This window comes from Pundamilia nyererei, unplaced genomic scaffold (genome assembly GCF_000239375.1).
Source record: "Pundamilia nyererei isolate P.nyererei 1_Seehausen unplaced genomic scaffold, PunNye1.0 scaffold00041, whole genome shotgun sequence".
Lineage (NCBI taxonomy): Eukaryota > Metazoa > Chordata > Actinopteri > Cichliformes > Cichlidae > Pundamilia > Pundamilia nyererei.
Genome location: NW_005187442.1, coordinates 2463416 through 2485311, shown reverse-complemented (window position 1 = coordinate 2485311; position 21896 = coordinate 2463416). Strand labels below are relative to the sequence as shown.

General features: G+C 39.7%; 1 protein-coding gene across 7 annotated transcripts in view; it reads left to right on the top strand.

Annotated features, from left to right (window-relative positions):
* gphnb (gephyrin b) overlaps positions 1-21896 on the top strand; it is a 108826-nt gene that overhangs the window by 35046 nt on the left and 51884 nt on the right. For all 7 annotated transcript variants that reach the window (XM_005731123.1, XM_013910348.1, XM_005731120.1 and 4 more), the window contains exons 3-6: positions 10858-10915; positions 11060-11152; positions 17995-18089; positions 18677-18743. In XM_005731123.1, the coding sequence (XP_005731180.1) occupies positions 10858-10915; positions 11060-11152; positions 17995-18089; positions 18677-18743 (313 nt within the window). The remainder of the gene's footprint in view (positions 1-10857; positions 10916-11059; positions 11153-17994; positions 18090-18676; positions 18744-21896) is intronic.

Sequence of the window (21896 nt, the reverse complement as noted above, 5' to 3'; positions counted from 1 at the left end):
GAAGAGAATTTCCCAGCATGCATGGCAAAAACAAAAGCGCTTGCAGTTCTCTTATCTATAAGGATGAATTCTGGTAGCCGCAAGAAGTCATTATTTACTCAAAAGAAGTTGAAGGAGGGGAAATCAACAGTTGTTAAAAATGTCCCAGTACCACCGTGCTCATTTGGATCATTTATTTCTTAAATAAAGTCATTCATTCAGTCACAAGAGGATTAGTGAAATCAGGCCGGGCTCACAGTTTAAGTTCATCCTAAAGGTGGGATTCAAAATGGTTGAGGTCAGAATTCTGCGTGAGCCAGTCAGGGAAAGCCGTAAAATTTCAAGCACACCATTGTCTTGTATTTCTTCCATTTAGTGATTTGAGAGTCTTTTTATACCCCTGCAAATATCACACATAGAAGTGCCATCTCATCCTGCGAATACAACACTAAAAAGTGTGACCCCCAACACCAGCCTCAGACACGCTTCTCTAGACATCCGAGCAATTTCTCATGTGACCGTAGACCTGCTGGAGCTACCCTGCTCCCTTGTCACTGTCTCACACTATTCAATATCACTGGAGTGTCACGAGGCCCCACCACCCCCCTGTTGTGGGACCCTGGACTGATCCATGCTTGTCATGTCCTTTACGGTATGTTTATTTTGAGCCTGATGTGTAATTCATGTGTCAACTCCGTGTGACACAAAGAGGGAGTGTGGGCAGCCCTATGCCATGTCATGTGCGTCACGCTCGACAGGGTGCCAGAAAGTGATTAGGGATTCATGACATGCTTGTTTGTACAGTGTTGTGCAGCAGGAGTAGAAATTTTAAGTTGCTTGTTTCATTTTGTTTGTGTATCTATCAGTGCATGCATGCTTTAAACCACGTGTGCGTGCATGTGCGTGTGTGTGGCTGCGTGCCTTACAATATACATATTTTCGAAAGATATTTTAGAGTTGACGGGTCAAGCAAAGCAACAACAGTGTTAAAAGATCCTTCAGTTTCCTTCTGGTATTGATGGAATTGCATTTATTTGCATTAACTCTTTAGCCCTTGGACGCCTACTAGGGGTAACCCTGTATCTCTTTTGTGACCTGAGCGGTTTTTATCATACTCCAGCCCTGCTTCCAGAACAAAATCACTCGATGTACATCAGAAGTTAATGCAGGCGATCTCTTCCTATACAGTTAACTGGGGGGAAAAAAACATAATCTGTTTTAATGGTCATCAAACCACATCTTTATTGACGTATTTAGAGTCAAGACTTGTCGCTAAGGGTACTCGGCAGGTTGTCAGACGTCATCTTCATGAGGGTAAGAGTTAAAGACGGGCAACCCTGTTGATATTTGAATATAATAGGTGGATCTATTTTAATATGAGGGATGTAAAAGACTTACAGAGAACTCTTGGCTCGCTCGTTGTGAACTGGGATATGAGAAAATGCAATTGGCTGTTGACAGCTGATAAAAGGTTCTGTTGTGGCCAATAATTTTGTTATAGCCAGTTCATTGTGAGACTGTTGGCTACACGTATTTGATGTTTGTCTCCATGCTGGGCTCCCACTGACTTGAGGGACTCTCATGCTACTAAAGAGCACTTGAGACGAGTGTGTTTTATACCAGTTAACTGACAGAGATGACTAGTGGTAAACCAGCTGCTGTTAAGCATAAAGCTGGAAATTGGAAGGCAATGTCAGCATTGGCATCTGTTCTCTCTGGTCTGTTGGGTCGTGGTGATGATTGACCTCCCCTGGCTTAAGAGTCTCCATGCCATGTTAATCCACACCGCACCACAAGTCAGCAGCTCCATCAGGTTGACCACCCAGAACGCCGTGCCCTCAATGTGCCACTGCTGCCATGACAAAGGCACATAGACAGAGATGAAAACAGAAAGAGTGGAGGGGAGCCAGCGAGGGAGAGAGTATTGCAGCACAGCAGGACACATAACATAAACTGTAATCACAGTGTCTTTCAGGCACGCAAATACACATTGGCACATGCAATCAATCAGTCTGCCCAGTTTGACATTCAGGGGTATCCAGAGGTGTGTGTCAGGGCGAGAGAAAAATGATGTGTGGCAAGTAACAGAGGGGGACAAATAAACGATACCTCGAGTCAGGGACACACAGATGAGGATGAGGTGGATGCGCGAACAAGCGGCTCTTTGTATGTGTCTTTTTGTACGCGTCCATACCAAAGTGTCAGCAAGTTTTCATTTGAGTAATTTAGCATAGCGTTAGTCGAGCCCAGCTGCAATCCCAGGCAATCAGCTGATCTCAGTGCAGTCTAATATCAGCTTAAGGTTCAGGTGATAGCTTCCTATTTTACTGGCACTTTTTTTTTCCTGAACACAGCTGCTGTGCATCTGCAGACTGCACTTCAACCTATCATGCTTTGTCTGACTTAAGGTTTAGGGGATGGTGTTGCTGCTTTCTGTATATATCCTTTCTGTAAGGACACTGAGATCCCTCTATCTAGCTGTCGATCTATATTGGTTTGTAATTTACGGAGGACAGATGTGGTCAGGACACTATAGCGGTCCTGACTGAAATATTTTTTTATCGATCCACTTTTTGTGAAAATCTCTGATGATACTATAATTCAAAATAACACTTTGATTGAAAGCCCATGCTGATGGGTGTTTTTCTTTGTTATTGTTTTGTTTATTTTTATTTTTTGTCATGCATTTTCCTCTTTTTTGCTTTTTGTTCTTTTTTGTAACTTACAAGTGTTAATGCTCTTTAGCCCTTCATCGCTCTACCTTTAATAAAGCTGCAGCATGCCAATTTATGAACATGAATCCCAGATATAATGATTGCAAAGCTATATAACCCAATAGATACATGGAAACTTAGGCTCCTTCTGGCTTATGTTAATTGGTTACTGCAGTTAACATTGCGTATTATCATCTGTTGCCAAGAAAATGTTACGTCTATGACATTTGCTTCATGGGTCATTGTAGCTATTAGCATTTATGTTAAAGGTATGAAGGTATGTGTATGTGTCCCTCCCTTCATAACAGTTAATCTCGTGTCTTTCTGGTCTCTGCCTTCCAGTGACTCGTGTTGTAACGACCCTTTGTCAATTTTATAAATGATTATGGCTAAGAATAGCTAGAAGCCAATCAGATGCATGATAGTAGGCCTAATTTTATTGTCAGGAGATGGTCGTGGGACAAAGACGCAATTGTAAATCTGTGCTGCTAGAGATCCAGCACCAATAAACAGTCGAAGGCCAGACTTGTTGTTATTTCAGATTAAAATGCTGACCATTTAAATGGAAGATTCCTGGTTTTTACCTGACTTGACACCTTTGTTAAATATCAACATGTTTACTTTACTTTTACCTATTTATTTTTTTTACTCATTCTACATTTTAATATATACTTTATGAATATATATTTATACAGCAGTCACATAATAGTGTAAACCTCTCCTTGCTACTACCTCAGTTAGTATTGTCTGTACTGTTGTTAACGCTACTCCTACAACCATGAGCGCTGCTACTTCTGCAAGCATTATTATTATGTAGCAGTTGGAATTTTGACACTGTTGTATCACAATATAAGCAAGAAGTGAATTTATATGTATCCATACATACTACCTGCAGTATGTAGTTCTCTGTGTATCTCTCAAATACATACGAAGTAATTGTGCACATCAGTAAGAATTTAAATATACCTGCACTGCATCCTGAATGTTTTTATGGATTTTATGGATTACCTGGATAAATCTGCACCCGTGCTAATGGTTACTGCCACCATAAACAGTGGTACTTTTTTTTTTTCAAAAATGGGTGGTGTTGACTTTGAACCGGTGGGTTGGCATGTGTGACTTTCAGGAAAGGAACCAGAGGTTACCACAGAAGTGTTTTGGTTGCTTCATCTGTTGAGCTCATCAGTGGTTCACGGAAAGTTAAATGCTATTACACAATCACAACATAGATTTTCTTCCTTTTTAATTTTTTTTAATAATTATTTTTAATTAATGCACATTTTGTTGTATTTGTGCTTACATTTAAATTGAATTACTTCTGTGCTTCCTGCGTAAATTTAGTAAATCTCTGCAGTACAACACTGCCTGCTGTTGTACGACATGTACTCGCAGCAGTATTTTGTTATACTTAATTTAATAAAATGGATTTGTTCTAGAAGTCTTATCATTTGTTCAGATGCAGTTGTGCACCCCTAACCAGTGCTGGGATGGGGTTTTTTTTTTCAAGAGAGTAAGACATAACTTTCTTATTTAAATGAGGCTTATAGGGTCTGAGATGTAGGGGATATCCAGTCCTGGGCTGTTGTGGCATTGTGTAAACACATCTAAATGCTCCACACCAGCAAACTGCCAAAACGTCTGCTTTATAAAGATGTTCATTCTTGCTGATCATCACTTAATTTAATTATCGTCACCTGGCTGCCTCCCACCCTCTAAATTCCTAGCTTAGTTTTCCACAGGATTGCATTAAGTTCTGTAAAATCATAAATCTGATAAAGAAGAATATGCATGTGGAGTGAATAATGTGTGGCTGTCTGTTCGTAACCATTATCAAATTAGCTGACAATAAAGCACTGTTGTACTTTAGAAGAAAAAAAAACAAGTGCAAAAAACAGCATTTACTTTCTTTATTGCTTTGCATACATTTTAACGGTCTGCTTTGCATATTTTGCCATCATATCGTGACCAGTTTTGACTGGAGGAAATAACATCAGTATTTCAACCATGTTTGCTATTGAAGTCAGACATTGAAGACCAACTTGAATACTTGAAATGAAAAAAAAAAGAAGCTGCACCTTTCTGAAGGTCTGGGCAGGTCAAAACAGACAACCTTATCACCACAGTGCCCTCAGCTGTGTGTCAATAAGGTTGCATTATTTTAATGATCTAAATTGTTATATACAGTCTCATTGTAGGGACTTGTCTGCCTTATGGGGGCAAAAAGCAACATCCTTGTTTAAATAGTTATATTTTAAGGAAAAGACATGTTTTAACATTAGGGTAGAGTTCAGTTAAGGCTCATGTAGTAGCTACGGTTTAGGTTACAGTCAAGGTTGCAAACGTCTAACGTCATTGAAACTCGGTGTGCTGTTTCTGTGGCTCTTTGCGTGTTGTTTATTGGCCATGAGTGGAGTCATGGGTGTGGAACGCCATGCTGGGCACTCAGAGCTCTCATCACAGTAGGACCTTGAAGAGGTTGGTTAGTCCACTCCTCCCCCTCCATCCCTTCATCGTTCCCTCTATCAGCGAACATGTTGAGCGGTGACCTCTTGAGAGCTTTCCTACATATGGATGAACCAACAACTTAGCTCTAATGGGCTCAGCTCCATGCTACTACCAGGAGTGTGGAGATGTCCAAGTCTCTCGTCTCCTCCCTGGGTGGAGTGTGAGTGTGTAAGAGAGCAAGAAAAGGAGTGAGTGAGATTGAGTGCCCTGTACAAAGAGCTTGTATTATTAATGAAATCACCCTGGCAGATGGGTCTCATCTTGGAAGTGTCCCACAACCACTGAGATTTGCAGCTGGCTCACATGCATACACACACATTTGCTTTTCCTCTCTCTTGTTAAGTGTGCCCCTGACGGTCTAGCCCTCTTCTTTCCTCTTTTTTTTCTTGCTCTTTTCACTCTGTGCCTCTCTTGCTTATTCTGTCTTCCTCTCTTTATCCTCTTCTCTGTGCTCGTCTTTTATTCATAGACAGATTTGGCCGATGCGTCCAGGCTTTCAGGCCAAAACTACTGCCATGCTCTCCCCTCACACCCCCCGGTCTCTCTCTGCTTACCCCACTCTTCCCCCTGCTCCTTCCTCCACCCGCATCAGGATTTGTCCACACCTCAAACAAAAAGCTTTTTTTTTCTTTTCTTTTTTTACCAGGCTGACTACCTCCATCCTGCAGTTTGAGGAAGAGCTTTATATGCCATAACCCCCTGCAGTAGAAAGAGACATAGATGGGTTTTGGAGATTAAAATGTTGCAAGCCCTTTCCCCTCTAATAGGCTTCTCTCAATTCAGAGCACACCCACCTAAAATACAGCCAAGCACTCTATCTGCAAAGAAGAAGCCAGTCATGCTGAAACTAACAATTTATTCATATACTCTCATATGTATAAATAACCATTTTACATCCTAGATGCATGATACTTCCATGTGCACAAATATGTATGTGTATTTTGCATGTTCACATACTGTAAGCAGCGTTATGTGAATGAACAAACCACTGTTTTGCATTTGTGGAAATAGGTGGGCAGTGGTAGGGTGATGATAGCAATCAAAGTAAATTCAACTACCTAGGTTCACACAGTGTTCATGTCATCGGATTTGCTGAGTTGCAGGGTTTCTTTGTTTTGTTTTGTACCAGCCATCAGTAAAAACTTGTGTACACTCCTGGTGTTTTCATTTTTATTAAAAAGAAAAAGAAGAAAAACATCAGTAGTCATCAGAGATAAGGAGCACCTCCTCAATTTCATCCTTTTGAAATATGTTTGTTAATTTAAACTTTGGTTGCCCCTAGGCATGTGTGCGGCCATATTTCTTACTTTTTTTCTCACAGGTAGGTGGTAGGTGGCTAACTAAGAAGATGATACCCCATTTTCTTAATCCCACCCACAAAGTATCATTCAAGTTAGTGGTGCACATCTGTGTTCTATGTCTATGTTTAAATAGTATACACATATTTGTGTGCAAACATGCACAGAAATATACACAGGTAGGTCTGGAAATTTTGTCTCCATATGCCACTGCAATAGATTTGAAAACATGCACTTGCAGCTTCAACTCGGGCATCACGTAATGCTTTGCCAGGCCTTTACTGCAGATCTCTTTTTCATTTAAACATTTAGTTAGATCCATAAATATTTAGACAATTGCAGTTTTTTGTGATTTTGCTTCTGCGCACCACCACAGGAGATTTTAAATCAAACAGTCAAGATGTGATTGAAGTGGAGACTTTCAGCTTTAATTCAAGGCATTTAACTGAAGTCTTGCATTAACTGTTGTATAGTTACAGATATGTTTATACCTGGAACCACGTTTTCTGTGGCTTAAATTGCATCGGAAAAACTAACATAATTTTAAATATAAAAATGTTTTTTAATACTTGGATGAAAATCCTTTCCAGTTTTTGACTGGATGAAGTATAGACCCCACAAACATCGCCAAATGCTGAGGTTCCTCCTATTAGATGCTCTGCTCAGCCTCTGCAGACACCTTCAGTTGTTTCTTATTTGTGGGCCCTTCTGCGTTCAGTTTTGTATTTAATAACCGAAAAGCTATTATTGGGTTGACATCAGATGACTGACTTGGACTCTGAAGAATATCCCCACTTAAAACCCTTGGGTTGCAGTTTGTTTTGGGTCATTATCCATTTGCAGTGTAAAGCGCTTTTTGATAAGTGTTGCAGCATTAGGCTGAATCTGAGCAGAAGGTAAAGCTCTGTGCAAGAATTTGTCCTGCTGCTCCTATCAGCAGTCACATCATCAATAAAGACTAGTGGGCCGGGTCCACTGGCAGCTACACATACTCATTCTATAACATTGCTTCCACCTTGTATGACAGATAATGTGGTATGCTTCAGCTCATGAGCAGTTTCTCTTCTTCTCTGTAAAGTTATAAGTTCATCTTGGTTTCTGGCAAAAGAAAGTTTTCCAGAACAGTGCGATTTCTTTTTGATGTTTCCCTGCAAAGTCTAATCTCGTTTTGTTAAGTGCAATCAGTGGTTTGCACATTGTTGTAAATGCTGTATTTCCATTAGCAAAGATTTTTGTGAACTTTTTGCTTTTTCTTATCACATTATGATACACCTTCCTCCTCAAGACAGTTATTAACTTGGTCTTGATCAAAGTCAGAGTTCATGTTTTTCTGAAAATCTTGTGAATACGATAACTCGAGGAGGAAGTCGCCTGGGATTGTGAAATTGATACCACAGGTGCATCTGCAAAAAGTTTCGGACAAGTTGGAATTTCAGTGATATCGAGGTCAAGGTCAGATGTCAAGTGTTTTGGATAATTTTATGAATGCAATAACTCGAGAACAAGGCGACATAGGATTTTGAAATTGATACTCGTGAGTGTATCTAATAGGAGGCAGCTGCAGTATTTTTAAAGAACCAGGTTGTGGTTCATTTGGTCTCTCTTAAAGTTTTTGCTTTTTCTCTGATGGGTAAACTGTAAACTGATAGCATACAGTTAGCACATATTATTATAATGTAAGCAATATCCAGCTATCCATTCTTCCTATTATAAATAAAAGGCATCTACACACATCCATGTTGATGAACAGTTTCAGCGCACACAATAGAGCGCATCTCTGCAATTCTAGTGGAGGCGTGAACACCATTTGTCCCTCATTTGGTGTTTTCAGTGGGGTTGAGATCTGGCCTTATAGCATGTGAGTCACATTACGGTCCCCCTCATTAAACCGTTCAGTGACACCTCTTGTTCTATTAATCAGGGGCATTAAAGAGACCTCACCCGTTATATGACTGCCTGCTGCCCCCTTGGCCGGGTCATTCTTGAAAAAGAAACATTTAACCTCAGTTAGACTTTTACCTGAATAAATAAAGGCTCTGATAATAAAATAAAGTAAAAGTTTTTACTCAGAAGAACAGATTTGCAGTGACCTTTCCTTTGAAGGGGGCAAGTCGTCACAAAAATCCCCCTCACAGCATAACAGAAGCACCGAATTGATAAAGTTGAGGTATTTCCTTTAATTTGTCTGTTTTTCATGAACATGTACCTACAGACAAATGCTCAAAAAAACCCATCTAGTCAACACAACATATTGTTGCTTTTGCAGACAACTGGTGTCCCCGATAGTTACAAAAAACAAAACACACACGCATGCATGCACCGGCACACACAAACTCTCACTCTCACGCACTCTCTCACATTGAACAACACAGCAACTGGAGGCTTCAGACAGGAGGGGTTGCCTAGGAAACGGTGGGAAGGAACCCTAGCTATTTGTGTTGAGCATATTTTCATTTGGGCTGAAACAGAGAGGCATAAAAACCCCAGGAGAGCGAGAGAGGTGATTTGTCCTGACAGCTCCTTTACTCTCCCGAGGTGTAACAGAGACGCACGCACACGCACGCACAGACACATCAACAGGCGAGTGCGCGCGCATGAACACGTATACACACATGTGCGCTCACATGCACGCGCAGATACATACAGAGATGCCAAAACCCCCACCCCTTCCGAACACATCAAGAGAAGTAAATCAGTCGTGCCATCACAGGAATGTCAGCAGGGAAGTTGTGCGGTTGTGTGTCTGTGCATGAATGCACAAGTTAGTGGATGCTAAGTGGCCCTACATGTGCAGTGTTACATGCAAAAGTCATTCTTAAATGATTCTTCCCGACTTCTCTGCATCTTTTGTCAGAAGCAGCTTCCCTCTGAACCTCGTGCTTCATCTTCATGCATGCTTGCTGCAGTATTTCGGTGTTGTCTAGCGGTGGCTCGTCTCACTGCTGCTCCATCGCACAGCTTGAAAATGAAGCAGAGCCAATGGATTCAGCAAATTATATTTCCAGGGCGCACAATTTGTAACTCCGTGTGTGAAGAGTTAGGGTTCCCATGTGGATAAAAGTATCTGAAAGGCAGAAAAAAGAGTTTTAATGTTCAGAGTTAATGGGTGTTTGTCTAAGGGAGGGTATCATAGCGTTTAAGTGTCTGATGCGGAGAGGAGACATCATGCAGAAGTCTCCCAAAATAGTGCTGGTTAGAGAAAAAAAGAAAAGGTATTACATAAGGGGGTGTCTGTGTAGAGCCTTCACCTTGAGCCTGGGGTTGTTTTTATCTTGCCTTGTTTTGGGGGGGTTTTCTTAGTGCGGTACTGAAACTAACCACAGGAGGTCACTATGGCTCGCTCTTAAACTGAAGCACGGCCCTGTCCTTGACAGAGCTCCTTCCTCACTGGGCCATCCTGTGGAAAATCCTTTCAGGAAGGGATGTTCAAGGGCATTCTCTCTCTGGACATTTTTGCTGCTGTAAAGCTGTGTCTCTCGCTCCTTCCTGCCTCTGTTTTCAGTCTCGTAGACTGTTTTCATCCCCTTCATTTCGCCCACATTTAAAATACATCCTGAGAGTCTCTGTCTTCTCTTCTGTATTTTCTCCATCAGTGTGTCCACAGCTGTGTGTTTTCTTGAATGTGTAATAAAGGTGTAGGCCTTATTCTAAAGGCCAGTGGTAGCTGAAGGACAGAGGATGAACCTATCTAAAAATATGCCACATTTTCATTTCTGCTTTTTTCAAGCAATACTTTCTGCTTTGCTGCTTTGGGAAATATATAAGAGATTGTGTAATATTAGTGTAATATTGTATAATAGCTTTAGCCTGCTGTTTTGCAAAGGCTTTTCACTTGTGTATGTAAATGATGGACAACATCCGCTTGAGTTTGCAGATTTCCTTTGTGAAGTTTCTTGTTGATTATAAACCAGGCGTCACAAAGAATGCAGTGGATATGCTGCACACTTACTTTCTTCACTTTCTTCGATCGCAAGGTAGAAATTTTCTTCAGTATTTTAATCTAAATGGGACTGAAATTTACAAAGTGAACATCAGGAAGTATTAAAACAAAACTGAATTAGTGATTAAGACCAGAAACTCATTAGGAAAATGTTTTTCTGTGTCAATAAATCAAATGAGAAGTAGGGTGATTTCCACATGGACTCCTATACCACTGGACTTTTTTCAGTGAACAGAGAATTCGCCTCCTGCTGGCCAGGCAGTTTCTCAATGGCTTCCCTTTTTGGACCTTGAAGCCAAGAATATTGTAATACAGACTTATGGTATATACTGAGTGCAAAGAATTTTTTTTACCTCACTCTGGTGAGAGGTGACCATGGATTACTGCTTTGTGATCAAATCATTTTTTCTACCTTTTACAGGTTGGGTGGTATGATCGCGGCCTACAAGATAGTACCTGATGAAATTGATGAAATTAAGGTAACTGCCATCTATTTAATGTATTCCTTTATTACAGGATATGTGTTTTTTGTTTGTTTGTTTGTTTTGCTTTGCTGTTTATCTGGATAGGTCGATCCCACGGTGAGCAGTAATTTGTACTCGCATGTGTGTTCTTTCTATCAGGAGACACTGGTGGACTGGTGCGACGAAAAGGAACTCAACCTCATTCTCACCACCGGAGGCACCGGCTTCGCCCCCAGAGACGTCACACCAGAGGTTAATTTACACATTTTTCATGAACACGTGTCATTCGAGTCATGCAATGGATTTACGCATAATACATAATGACGTACTGCACTATAGTATTCAGGTGCTTTAAACTCTTAATGCTGACTTTGGAGTAGCGAGCATGGGTGTCATGGCACAAGATCGTGGCTAAGCACTTCACTATGCATGCATCTTACTGAAGCTGTTTCTCAGTGTTATTATTTACTGCGTTCACACGCTGAATGAATAAGAAGTTCTCCCCATGTTTATGTCGGTTCTCTCTGGGTACTGTGGCTTCTTCTTGTAGTCCAAACACGTGCATGAAGTTAGATTAACCTGTAATTCTAAATTGTGCTTACGGGTGAATGTGAGCACGAATGATTGTCTGTCTCTTTGTGTTAGTCCTGCAATAGATTGGCGACCTGTCCAGGGTGTACCCTGCCTTTCGCTTTATGGCAGGCAGCTGGGATAAGCTTTAGTCCCTCGGCAGCCCTGAATTGGATAGAAAGCGGAAGAAGATGAATGGTTATCCTCTTGATTTAATAATCCATGCTTGTCTATGTTTACATTCAGGAACTGAGTTGCTGCCCTTTGTTTTCGTATCACTTCTCTCAGTAATGCAATGAGGGGGTCAGTGGTGCAGGTGCAGAAGAGGGCAAAGGCACACCAGAATGTTTTTTGCATTGGGAATTTAGTCTTGGTTTTAGAGCAATGACATGTGTGCTAACTCATGAAAATGCTTTACAAATCACATTTTATTGCTTGCAGTATTTCATAACTGTAAAATTAGGTTTAGGGTTGAGCTGAAATGCAGCTAGAAACATGTTACATAAGAATGAGCGAGGACAGCTCGAGTTGAAATATGGGCACTGTTTTCTCTAAGAGGTCGTGTAAGGCAAATAAGGTCATACTACTAAAACACAAGAATGATTGCAGTATATTGACACGTAACGGCGCTTTAGAGGGTAGCGGATTTAAAAGGCAGGTGTTTCTTTTTGCTGCACGTGCTATATTCAGAGAACTGCAGCATTTTTATACAGATCACATACGCGTGTTGCAGCACTGATAAACACACAGTGTAATTAGCCCCACAGTCAAATGGGAAATAAGAGGTAAGATTCTTCTTGACTCCCTTTGAAAAAATAAATAAACAAATGTGCTGTGCTGTTGATAACTCAGAGATAATGGGTGGCATGTGGCATTATGGCTGCACGGGGAGGGTTTTTTTTCTGCTTACTTGACAACATGAGGCCATAGCAGTTCCCAAATGTAAACACAATTAAGATTTCATTTTTGTGTCCAGAATCAGTCTTTAGTTAATTTTTAGTTAATGCCTCCATCAAAATGCAAAATACACAGTTTTTGTTTACTTCTTTTAAATCCACAAAATCAGTAATGGGGGAAATTCTCTGGTTGAAATTAGCCTGAACAACTTTATTTAGCAGTTACAGAAGCAACTGCGCTCACTAGACACTTCATTAGATACAGGTTGCTTATAACTGGTTGGACCCCCGATTGTCTCCATAACTGCTTTTTCATTAGCTGGGCCCACATCCTCATTTTAGGTTTGACAGCGTTTTAGTGGTAAAGGTGAATGGCTTGGACATGACTTGAGCAGCAGTTTGGGGAAGGCCTCGAAGGGGACTGGCGGCGGCTCCCGGGCCTGGCAGATCCCCGTGTACTAAATAGAAGTGAAGAAGTTAACGAATTGAAAAGGGGAGGGAAGGTGGGGCATATAAACGAGAGTGAACAGAACTGGGGGAACCGATGTAGATGAGAACCAGAGGGAGCGTGTTTGGAGGCGTGGTCCCGCTCCTTAAATTTTGATACATAATCTCCAAAATTTTTCATGTCACAGATTCACCAAGTTGATGGAAACATTCCTCACAGGTTTTGGTCCCTGTTGACATGACGGCATCACATAGTTTCTGCACATTTGTTGGTTGCACATCCCGTTTCAATATAGGAGATGGGTACACTATGATTATAAAGGAAAGGACATGGTCAACAGTAATACTTGAGTATATTGTGATGGTTAAACCATGCTTAGTGGGTAGTAAGGATCCCAAAGTATGACAAAATAATGTCCCCTACGACTAACAGCGTGAACTGTTGATACAAGGCAGGATGGCGCCATGCTTTCATGTTGTTTACGTCAAGTTCTGAGCCTACCATTCAAACGTCACAGCAGATATTAAGACGCATCAGACCAGACAATGTTTTTACAGTCTTCTGTTGTCCAATTTTGGTGAGCCTGTGTTTCAATTGTAGCCTCAGTTTCCCTTTCTTGGCTGTGTGGTCTTCTGCAGCACATGTTGTGCTTTCACAGATGCTCTTCTTCATAACGAGTGTTTATTTGAGTTACTGTTGCCTTTCTTTGAACTTTAAAAAGTCAAGCCATTCTCTTTGTCTTTTTCTTGAGGTTTATTTTTGAATATTGTAGCCTAGACAGCGGAGCACACAGGAAAGAGAAAGAGCAGAGGGAACAGCAAACAGGAAATGACCCAGAGAATTGAACGCGGGCCTCTTGGGTGACCGTTCAGCTGCCACCTGAGTCTAGCTGTTGTCCTCTGACTTTTGCCATCAACAAGTGATTTTTCTCCTGGAGAACTGTTGCTCACTGGACATTTTCTCTTTTTCAGACGATTCTCTGTAACCCCTAGAAATGGTTGTGTGAGAAACTCCCAGTTAGATCAGCAGTTTTGTAAATACTTAGACCAGCCCATCTGGCACCAACAACCATGTGACAAGTCACTTAAATCACCCTTCTTCCCCATTCTCATGCTCAGTTTGACCATGTCTACATTCTCAAATGAGTTGCTGCCCTGTGATTGGCTGATTGCTCTAGTGTTAACAAGCTTGGGGAACAAGTGTACAAAGTTGTGGTTGAGTGTATGTTGTCAGTACACAGTCAGAAAAGGGTTTGTTGTAGTTTTTGCTACAGCTATATATATATATATTTTTTTTAATTATTCATGAGTAGTCCTCGGTACTGTATCAAAAACATCTAGCTTGATTTCAGCCAACATGAAGTACAACGTTTTTAGTGTTATATTTTATTTGAATCCATATTCATGCACGTGTAAATAGAGCCTAGTGTGAAGGCTGTGCACAAAGTCTTTTGTCTTTGCATGCAGTCAGCAAACCTCTCAGTATCACACTCACCAACACAAACGCAGACAAGCAATCTGTGGTTCTCAGCAGTATCATTGGTCCTCATCAATCACGGGAGACAGCAGCAACCTTCCTGGAAAAGGAAATACGCATACACGCTGTAGTCACTGATAATACTTGCTATCTGATTCAACCCTGCATGCTGGAAACAGTCATATCTTTCTGTCCGTCTCTATGTTTGAAGGCTGTACATGACACATGTAACTGCTCTGACTTGCTTTTAGTTATAACAGAAGTAACAGTGACACTTTATTAACAAATTACCAGTAATTTCATTACTCTGTACCTGCTTTCAAATGCTTAAAAAGATGTGTAAGTGTGAATCTCATCTTAGCTGTAAGTGTTAATTTATTCTTAAACACTACATGTTACTGAATTTTACATTGCACCCATTACTGACTATAATAATCCCTGTCTCAGCTCTCTGGATGCTAATAAATCCTCATCTGATCAGCTTGCTCTTCATCTACATTTATCAGCATTAGCCGCCAAATCGCTAGAGTAATATATATAATATATTCTTGGTCAATTCATGCATCTATCCATCAAGACAGTTAATGCTGAATGACTGTAAAGTCAAACCTGAGCTGACTGGGCATTAATTGTTTTATTCACAATGTTTGTTTGCATTATGGAGAAGATGGTGTGTGAGTCTTACTTACTTTTTAAGGACATGAACAGAAGAAGTTTAACTGAGTTACTGTATATTTCATTGCTAGTACTCTGTCTTGTAGATGTGCTGCTAGTACAAGTCCTTTTTCTTTATGAAAACCATACATTACCAAGCGTCTGCTTTTCTCTGCTTCAGTCTGCTTTTTTCTACCTTTTATGTTGTTTTTATGTCTTTTTACTGGCTTTGTTACCTCTGCCAAGCAGGATATGTTTTTGGTAGTTTTCATGTGTCATTCTTTCTGAAAACGTGATAGCCCGAAAAGTTTAGAACAAATTCTAATAAAACCTTGTTGACATGACCCCACTTGACACAATCTATTAAAATTTGCCTAACGCTAACCCATCAGGATGTTCAGGGTCAACTTCATGATTTATTGACAAAATCCCATAAAACTTTAAACTATTATTCTTAAAAATGTGGTGCGTATTGTCAATATATAGAAAGTACTGCATGAGGATTTAAAATGTCATGTCACATTTGACCTTTAACCCCTCATACAAGATTAATATTGTTGATCTGAATATCTTAAGCAATAATAATGCTATATAGACCAATTTTAAACTATCTTACTGCAATACGTTATATTGACAACATATAGGTGTAGAGGTAGTAATATATAGGGGTTATAAAACATCCCATTATGTGATATGTTATATATGTTATGTGCACTACAGTAAAAATTTATAACTGTTTAAATACATAACAGTTTAAAAACATGATCAATGTTCCTTAATATGCTTTTAAACAAAAACTTGTGATCAAAACAAACATTTTTTTTAAAAATCTGCTACTAAACAATGAAATGAATGCTACGGATTTACTGCATCCACATAAATGCACAACTTCTGTCAGGAATATTAAAATGGGTTTCAACAGTGCAAATAATAAAAACCTGCACTTTGCACTTGTTTTTACTTCACTACAAACATCTTAAAGTACAGTTAAAAAGAAGAAGAAAACAAATGCTTACAAAACCTTACGTACGGGTCGGTATTTATCCGGATGTATAGCTTTCTTTTAAGAAGGACGTGTTCAGTGTATGACTTTAACAAGGGCACATATTTTTTCTGAAGCTATTAATGTAAAAATCCCATTCTTACAAGATTTAAAACTAAATGACTTCTTACTTTTACATGAATACGTGCAAACCATCATCACTCGGCATTTAGATATTTGATACATTTGAAATCTTTTTCAGGTTCCTATTAAATAAGATTCCATCACATAACATTACGTTGTGAGTTCTTCAACCTGCACTTGCCATCATATACTGTCATCTCATACTGTCATCAAATGCATATCAATTAAAAAACAACAAAATCACATATTATTTTGTCTATAAGTGAAGAAAAACTTGTAAAATCTGGCAGAGTTCATCAAAAGCATGCCACAAAAATATTTGTGGAGTCGAACATCAGGCATACATCTCCGCCTTCTTGATTCTGCGTGATGTATTCGATGAAGTATGAGTCGAGCTTAACCCCTCACTGTCTCCATCCTTCCCTCTTGTTTCTCATTCACTCTTCCTCAGTTCCCTCCCACACTCTTTCCCTTCTCCTCATCTCTCTCCCTTCCCTCCCTCCCTTCCCTCTCCTCTCCTGAGTCCAAGCCTGAGATGCTCACCAGTGGCTCCTCTCCTTTGAAGTTCTTCCTCTCCCCTCTCCCTCGCTAATGGTGCGTTTGAAGTGTCACTCAACTCAAGGGCACCCAACACACACAGCTGGAGGACCAGGCATTTTTTTGCCATCTATCTGTCAGGAATGTGCTGCATTAACTTTGGTCCCATAAACATATCTGTGTACTAAAAAATGTTAATCAAATATTTTAATAAAGAGCTGTTTCCACCATATAGCCTTTAATCTGTCTGACTTGCGTATTATGGGCAACAACGAGATACTATTCATTTTTTATATATATTATTTTTTTCCTATAGTCGTTTTTGCTTAGGCAGCAAAAGTCTGTACAAAAGTATTGAACCACTAATCATTTCTTGATATTTTGCAGACTTTTTAAGTGGTCTTGAGTAATAGTTCTCTGGGCTTTTTTTGAACATTGGTACCTGACCACTTTCAGGTACCACTGTCTAATTGTTTTATGCCACTTAACACTCACCTATGAATCATTTAAGTGTAAAAAAAAAAAAGCACATAACTCAAGAGATGAAGCCATGTTGTGCTCACACATACCAGATAATGTGTCTTTAGGCACCCTGTTACTTGCAGCCTGTCAAAACATCATTTGTTCCGTTTGTTTAGTTAAATCTGCAAAAACAAAAAAAAACTTTACACAGTTTGATAAGCATAAAATAGCATTTTCACACCAACAAGCTGATTCCCAAGCAACTGTTAAAGTTTTTGAGGAAACTGGATGAGTTCAGAAGCAAAGAAAGGATGGCAGGCCTAATAAACAACTACAACAGATGAACTGTATCTGAAAGTCATGATCTTAAGAAATGGGAAGAAATCCAGCAGGACATGAGAGATGCATCTGGCCCTTTGGCTGACATCATGGGAATACAGTTGGTTTCTGTTGTTATTGATTTGTTTAGTTATATTTGCAATTTCTCGCATCAACACACAACAAGAGATCCACTTCAGAGGCTTCTGCTAAGAGCTGGGTTTAGACAAAGGTGCTGCCAGATTAGAGTATGCACACTGTGAATTCATTTGGCAATTGTCTGCTGTGCTCTTATATTGGTTAGGAGGTGAAAGGCTATTTAAGTCTGATAAGACTGGATTGGATGTTTGCCTTCTCGTGTGCAGCTCTGTCATGCTATGCTATGCCACTGATTAGAGTCAGTAGCAGCTGAACACTTTCAAGCATGCAGGTGTTTACCGCCATCAGATCTTTACAGCATATAATATAATTCCAGTGTTTCCCCTGATGAATATTGCTCCAGTTTGCTCAGAGAAGGAACAGCAGCAATGTTTTTAGTTGACATGGCATGGCTCGCATGGTTGGCTGGACAATGATCACACTAACAACTCTCCTCCTGTCTCTCCAGGCCACTAAGGAGGTGATAGAGCGTGAGGCTCCAGGGATGTCTCTGGCAATGCTGATGGGATCCCTCAACGTCACACCACTAGGCATGCTTTCCAGGTCAGACGCATTTTTAGTACAGACAGCACAGCAGAATCACACACACCAGAGTTATTATAACACTGCATTTTCTAAGTAATTTTTATTTCATTTTGATTTTTCGGTTTTATTGTTTGAAAATCTTTAGTTTCAGTGTTAGTTTTAGTCTTTTTCATTCTAGGACTTATGTCAGAGGAAACATTTAGGAATGTCAGTGAATATGTTACGACAAAACACATTTTATTTTCATTTCATTATTTAATTCTCTTATCACCCTAACATGAGGAAAGTTTTCCCTTCAAAGTGATTCCAAGTTCAGACTAAACTGCAGCTCAGCTAATGTTAAAATGTCCTGTGAATCTGACACTAAAATTACTGTATTTAGAAGTGTTCAAGGCAGGTAATTAGGCAGGTTTTTTTTAGTAGACCCTCTTTCCTCATGGTTAAGAAGACCATAACACTTTTTTATTTTTATCACTTGATTTAAGGAGATTTTGGTTTTACAGTGAAAGAAGAGCAGCACCCACATTTGTCACTATAATTGAGCGTATTTCTCACAGCACTTTGTTCCGCTGTATTCATTAAAACTTTCTCTTGTCTGTTTACAGACCTGTGTGTGGTATCCGAGGGAAGACACTTATTATTAACTTACCAGGAAGCAAGAAAGGTTCCCAGGTAGGAGACACCGCAAGCATCCATTACATGGATGTAAAAAAAACAAACACAAAAAAACAGACTCACCTGAAGTAAGAGAGGAACATTCATATTTATGTGGTTCAAATATATACTGTACATCACAATCTGTGTGAAAGCTTCCTAGAGTGAGACCGATATGGTTTTTAAAGCCAGTGCTGGCAGACGCAGAAACACCTTTAAAAGGTTTAGACACAAAAGGGGATGCCGAGTTGAGGGGTCCAAGTAGTCGGTGGTCTCTAGCTATTGAAGGCAACCAAGCAGGGTATGCAAACTTGAGAGGAGAATCACAGGCGGGCAGGGAAGCTGACAGTTTGCTGGCACACATATAGTCTAGCAGACAAAGAGAGCTGAATTACAAAAGTAAAAATCACAATAAGGACTAGGAAACAATAGAAGAGCCCACAGTTGATACTTGACAATTGAATTATTATACGTGAGAGCTGATTTCGGGGTGTGTGTGTGTGCGCGCACCTGTCTCTCTGTCTGTCTTCCTGTCAGGTCAGTATGAATGGCCTGTTTAAGGTCATGCCAAAGGAACTCAATCAGAGTCCGAAAGTCTGAAATTTTAATTGGGGATTTTTTTTGTTTTGTTTTGTATTGTTTTTCAGCCTTTTAAGCCCTATGCTGGTATGTTTTGGACTGTTGTTCTACTGCCCAAGTGCTCTTGAGCTTGCCAGACATTCTCCTTTTCTAGTAGAGAGCAGAATTTACGATTGCATTAAATATGGAAAATCGTCCAGGTTGTCATCAAAGTAGCCCCACTTCCACCACCATGTTTGATTGCTGGTATGATGTTCTTTCTATCAAATGCTGTGTTAGTTTTACTCCAGATGTAATGGGACTCAAACCTTCCACAAAGTTCAACAAGAATATTTTCCCAAAAGTCTTGGGGATCATCAAAATGATTTTTGGCAAATCAGGAAATAAAAACAGGAAGGAGGCAAACACTTTTTCACGTTTCATAATTTATTTATTTATTTATTTTTACAGTATATACCCTGGTTTGGAGCAGGTTGTGTTCATTTTTACTTAAAAATGGGCTGCAAGCCTTCATTTACGCTATGCTTCTGTGCTATACAGATTCTCTGCTGAACACGTCTTTCATACATCCAAACTTTTAAGTCTTATTTTACCGACACCGCAGAATGAAGCACTCCTGCAAAGTCGCCGCAGCACAAACTGTAATACATCACTGTCACTGGAATTTGCATGCATTCTTTTTGTGATGCTGAAAATGCGTGAATATGTTTTTATGCTGATCCTAATGCCCTGCAAAGTCTTTTTTTCCACACTGTTGGAACTGTAGCATTTGTAGGCTAATATTTCATTTAAATTTGTTTTATCTGACCTGTAAAACCTAGTTGCTCCAGATCATTAGACCTGTTTGCATATGACATGTTTGCTTACTGCCAACCAACAAAACATATTGTAAAATATTTTAGTTAGTCCATGTAGAGTTAGAAATTTGGAGCTTAGTGAATTATTCTTGAACAGTTACTGTATCCAACTATGTTTGTTTCAAATTTTAGGCAGACCTTTCTGTGCAAAATACCTCTTTTGAAACAAAGTAAAGAGCAGAGTTCATATTGTTTTAGCTAGTTTGCTATGACCTGTTTGCCTGAACAGCATTAGCTTAATGTTGTAACACCTAAAGCTCATCTTATGCTGGATTCTGCACACTGTTGCATTTACTCATTACCCCTGTGCGTGTAAACACCAGGTGCACCATTTGTATATGGATTTGTTGTTGTATGGTGTAGTTGTGTGCCTCTGTCTGCTCGGTTTGAATGATTGATTACTTCTGTGCAGACTGATCTGCAGGTGGACTTTGGTGTTTGTGTTGTCATGGTAAGCCCACATTGATGTTTTAATGTTTCTATGTTTTGATTTGCTTTAATATAAAGGTTAGCGCATCTCTGGACAACATTACTTAAATGTCAAATGAGTGAAAATTGCAAATTGGGGACTCTATAAATTTTATCTCTGTGAGTAGTGGGTGAGACTTCATGTATAGCTGGTATCGTCTGTGCAAACTACTGGTAACCGCAGCAATCTGCTACCGAACGAATCAATCACTAGAAGGCTTTTGGTCCAGCATTAGATACCTCTTTGTGATCAAATTCACTTAATGACTGCAATCAGACACACTGACTAGGCAACCTGTGCAAGTGCCTTGTGATTGAAGTGGTCACCCAGAGCTTGAGGATATTGCATACTCATGTCCTGGATGTCACAAGGATGTTACTGTTCTACTTTTAACTTAGTGTAAATGAGCCATTACACTGATTGCATTACTTCTAAGTTGATAAGCAGGATCTTTACAAAGAGCTTCTAAGCAACGACAGGCTCCAAACTCATTAGAACTCAGAAACTCATTAAACTAGTAGTAAATACAACTGCAATCACTTACGGTATACAAAAGTCAGAAAACCTGTGATCACTGAAAGATAATCGAATACACCTGTGATTACTAGTAGGTCTATTTGCGTGAACATGAAAATGTCCTTTGTATACCAGAATTGTCTGAACTTTAGTTCTGTGGGTTGCATTAGCATGGCTCCACATGGAAAAACATTTCTAGAAAAGTCTGATTTTTAGACCTTACAAAGGACGGAAAAGGATGTAGGTGACTTGGTGAACAGATAAAAAGCAGGGGAAACACGACAACAACAGTATGAGCAGTAAAAAAAACAAGCCATGGCGACACGGCGCAACTCGCTTCCTCTCTCTTTACCTCAAAAATGTACGATTAAAAGTTGCTAAATAAAAAGAAACTAGATAAATATTGGGAGCACATTCTTTGTCCACATGAGATAAAATTGTTTGGTTTATATGGGATCCAGCATGTTTGGTGCAAACCAGGGCACCAAACATGTTCACCAGAAATGAACAGTGCCAACAGTGACGCAATGAACCATTTTGCCCTGGCTTGCAAAACGGTTTAAAGAATTAATTTGTGGGTTTGAGTTTATAACTTGTGCATGTGATTTCATATATGTGCTCATATTTGTTTATTGCAATGTAAAACTCTACCTACGCTTGTATTTATATATACATGAACAGTGTTGGGCAAGTTACTTTGAAAAAGTAATTAATTATAGTTACTAGTTACTTCTTCAAAAAAGTAACCGA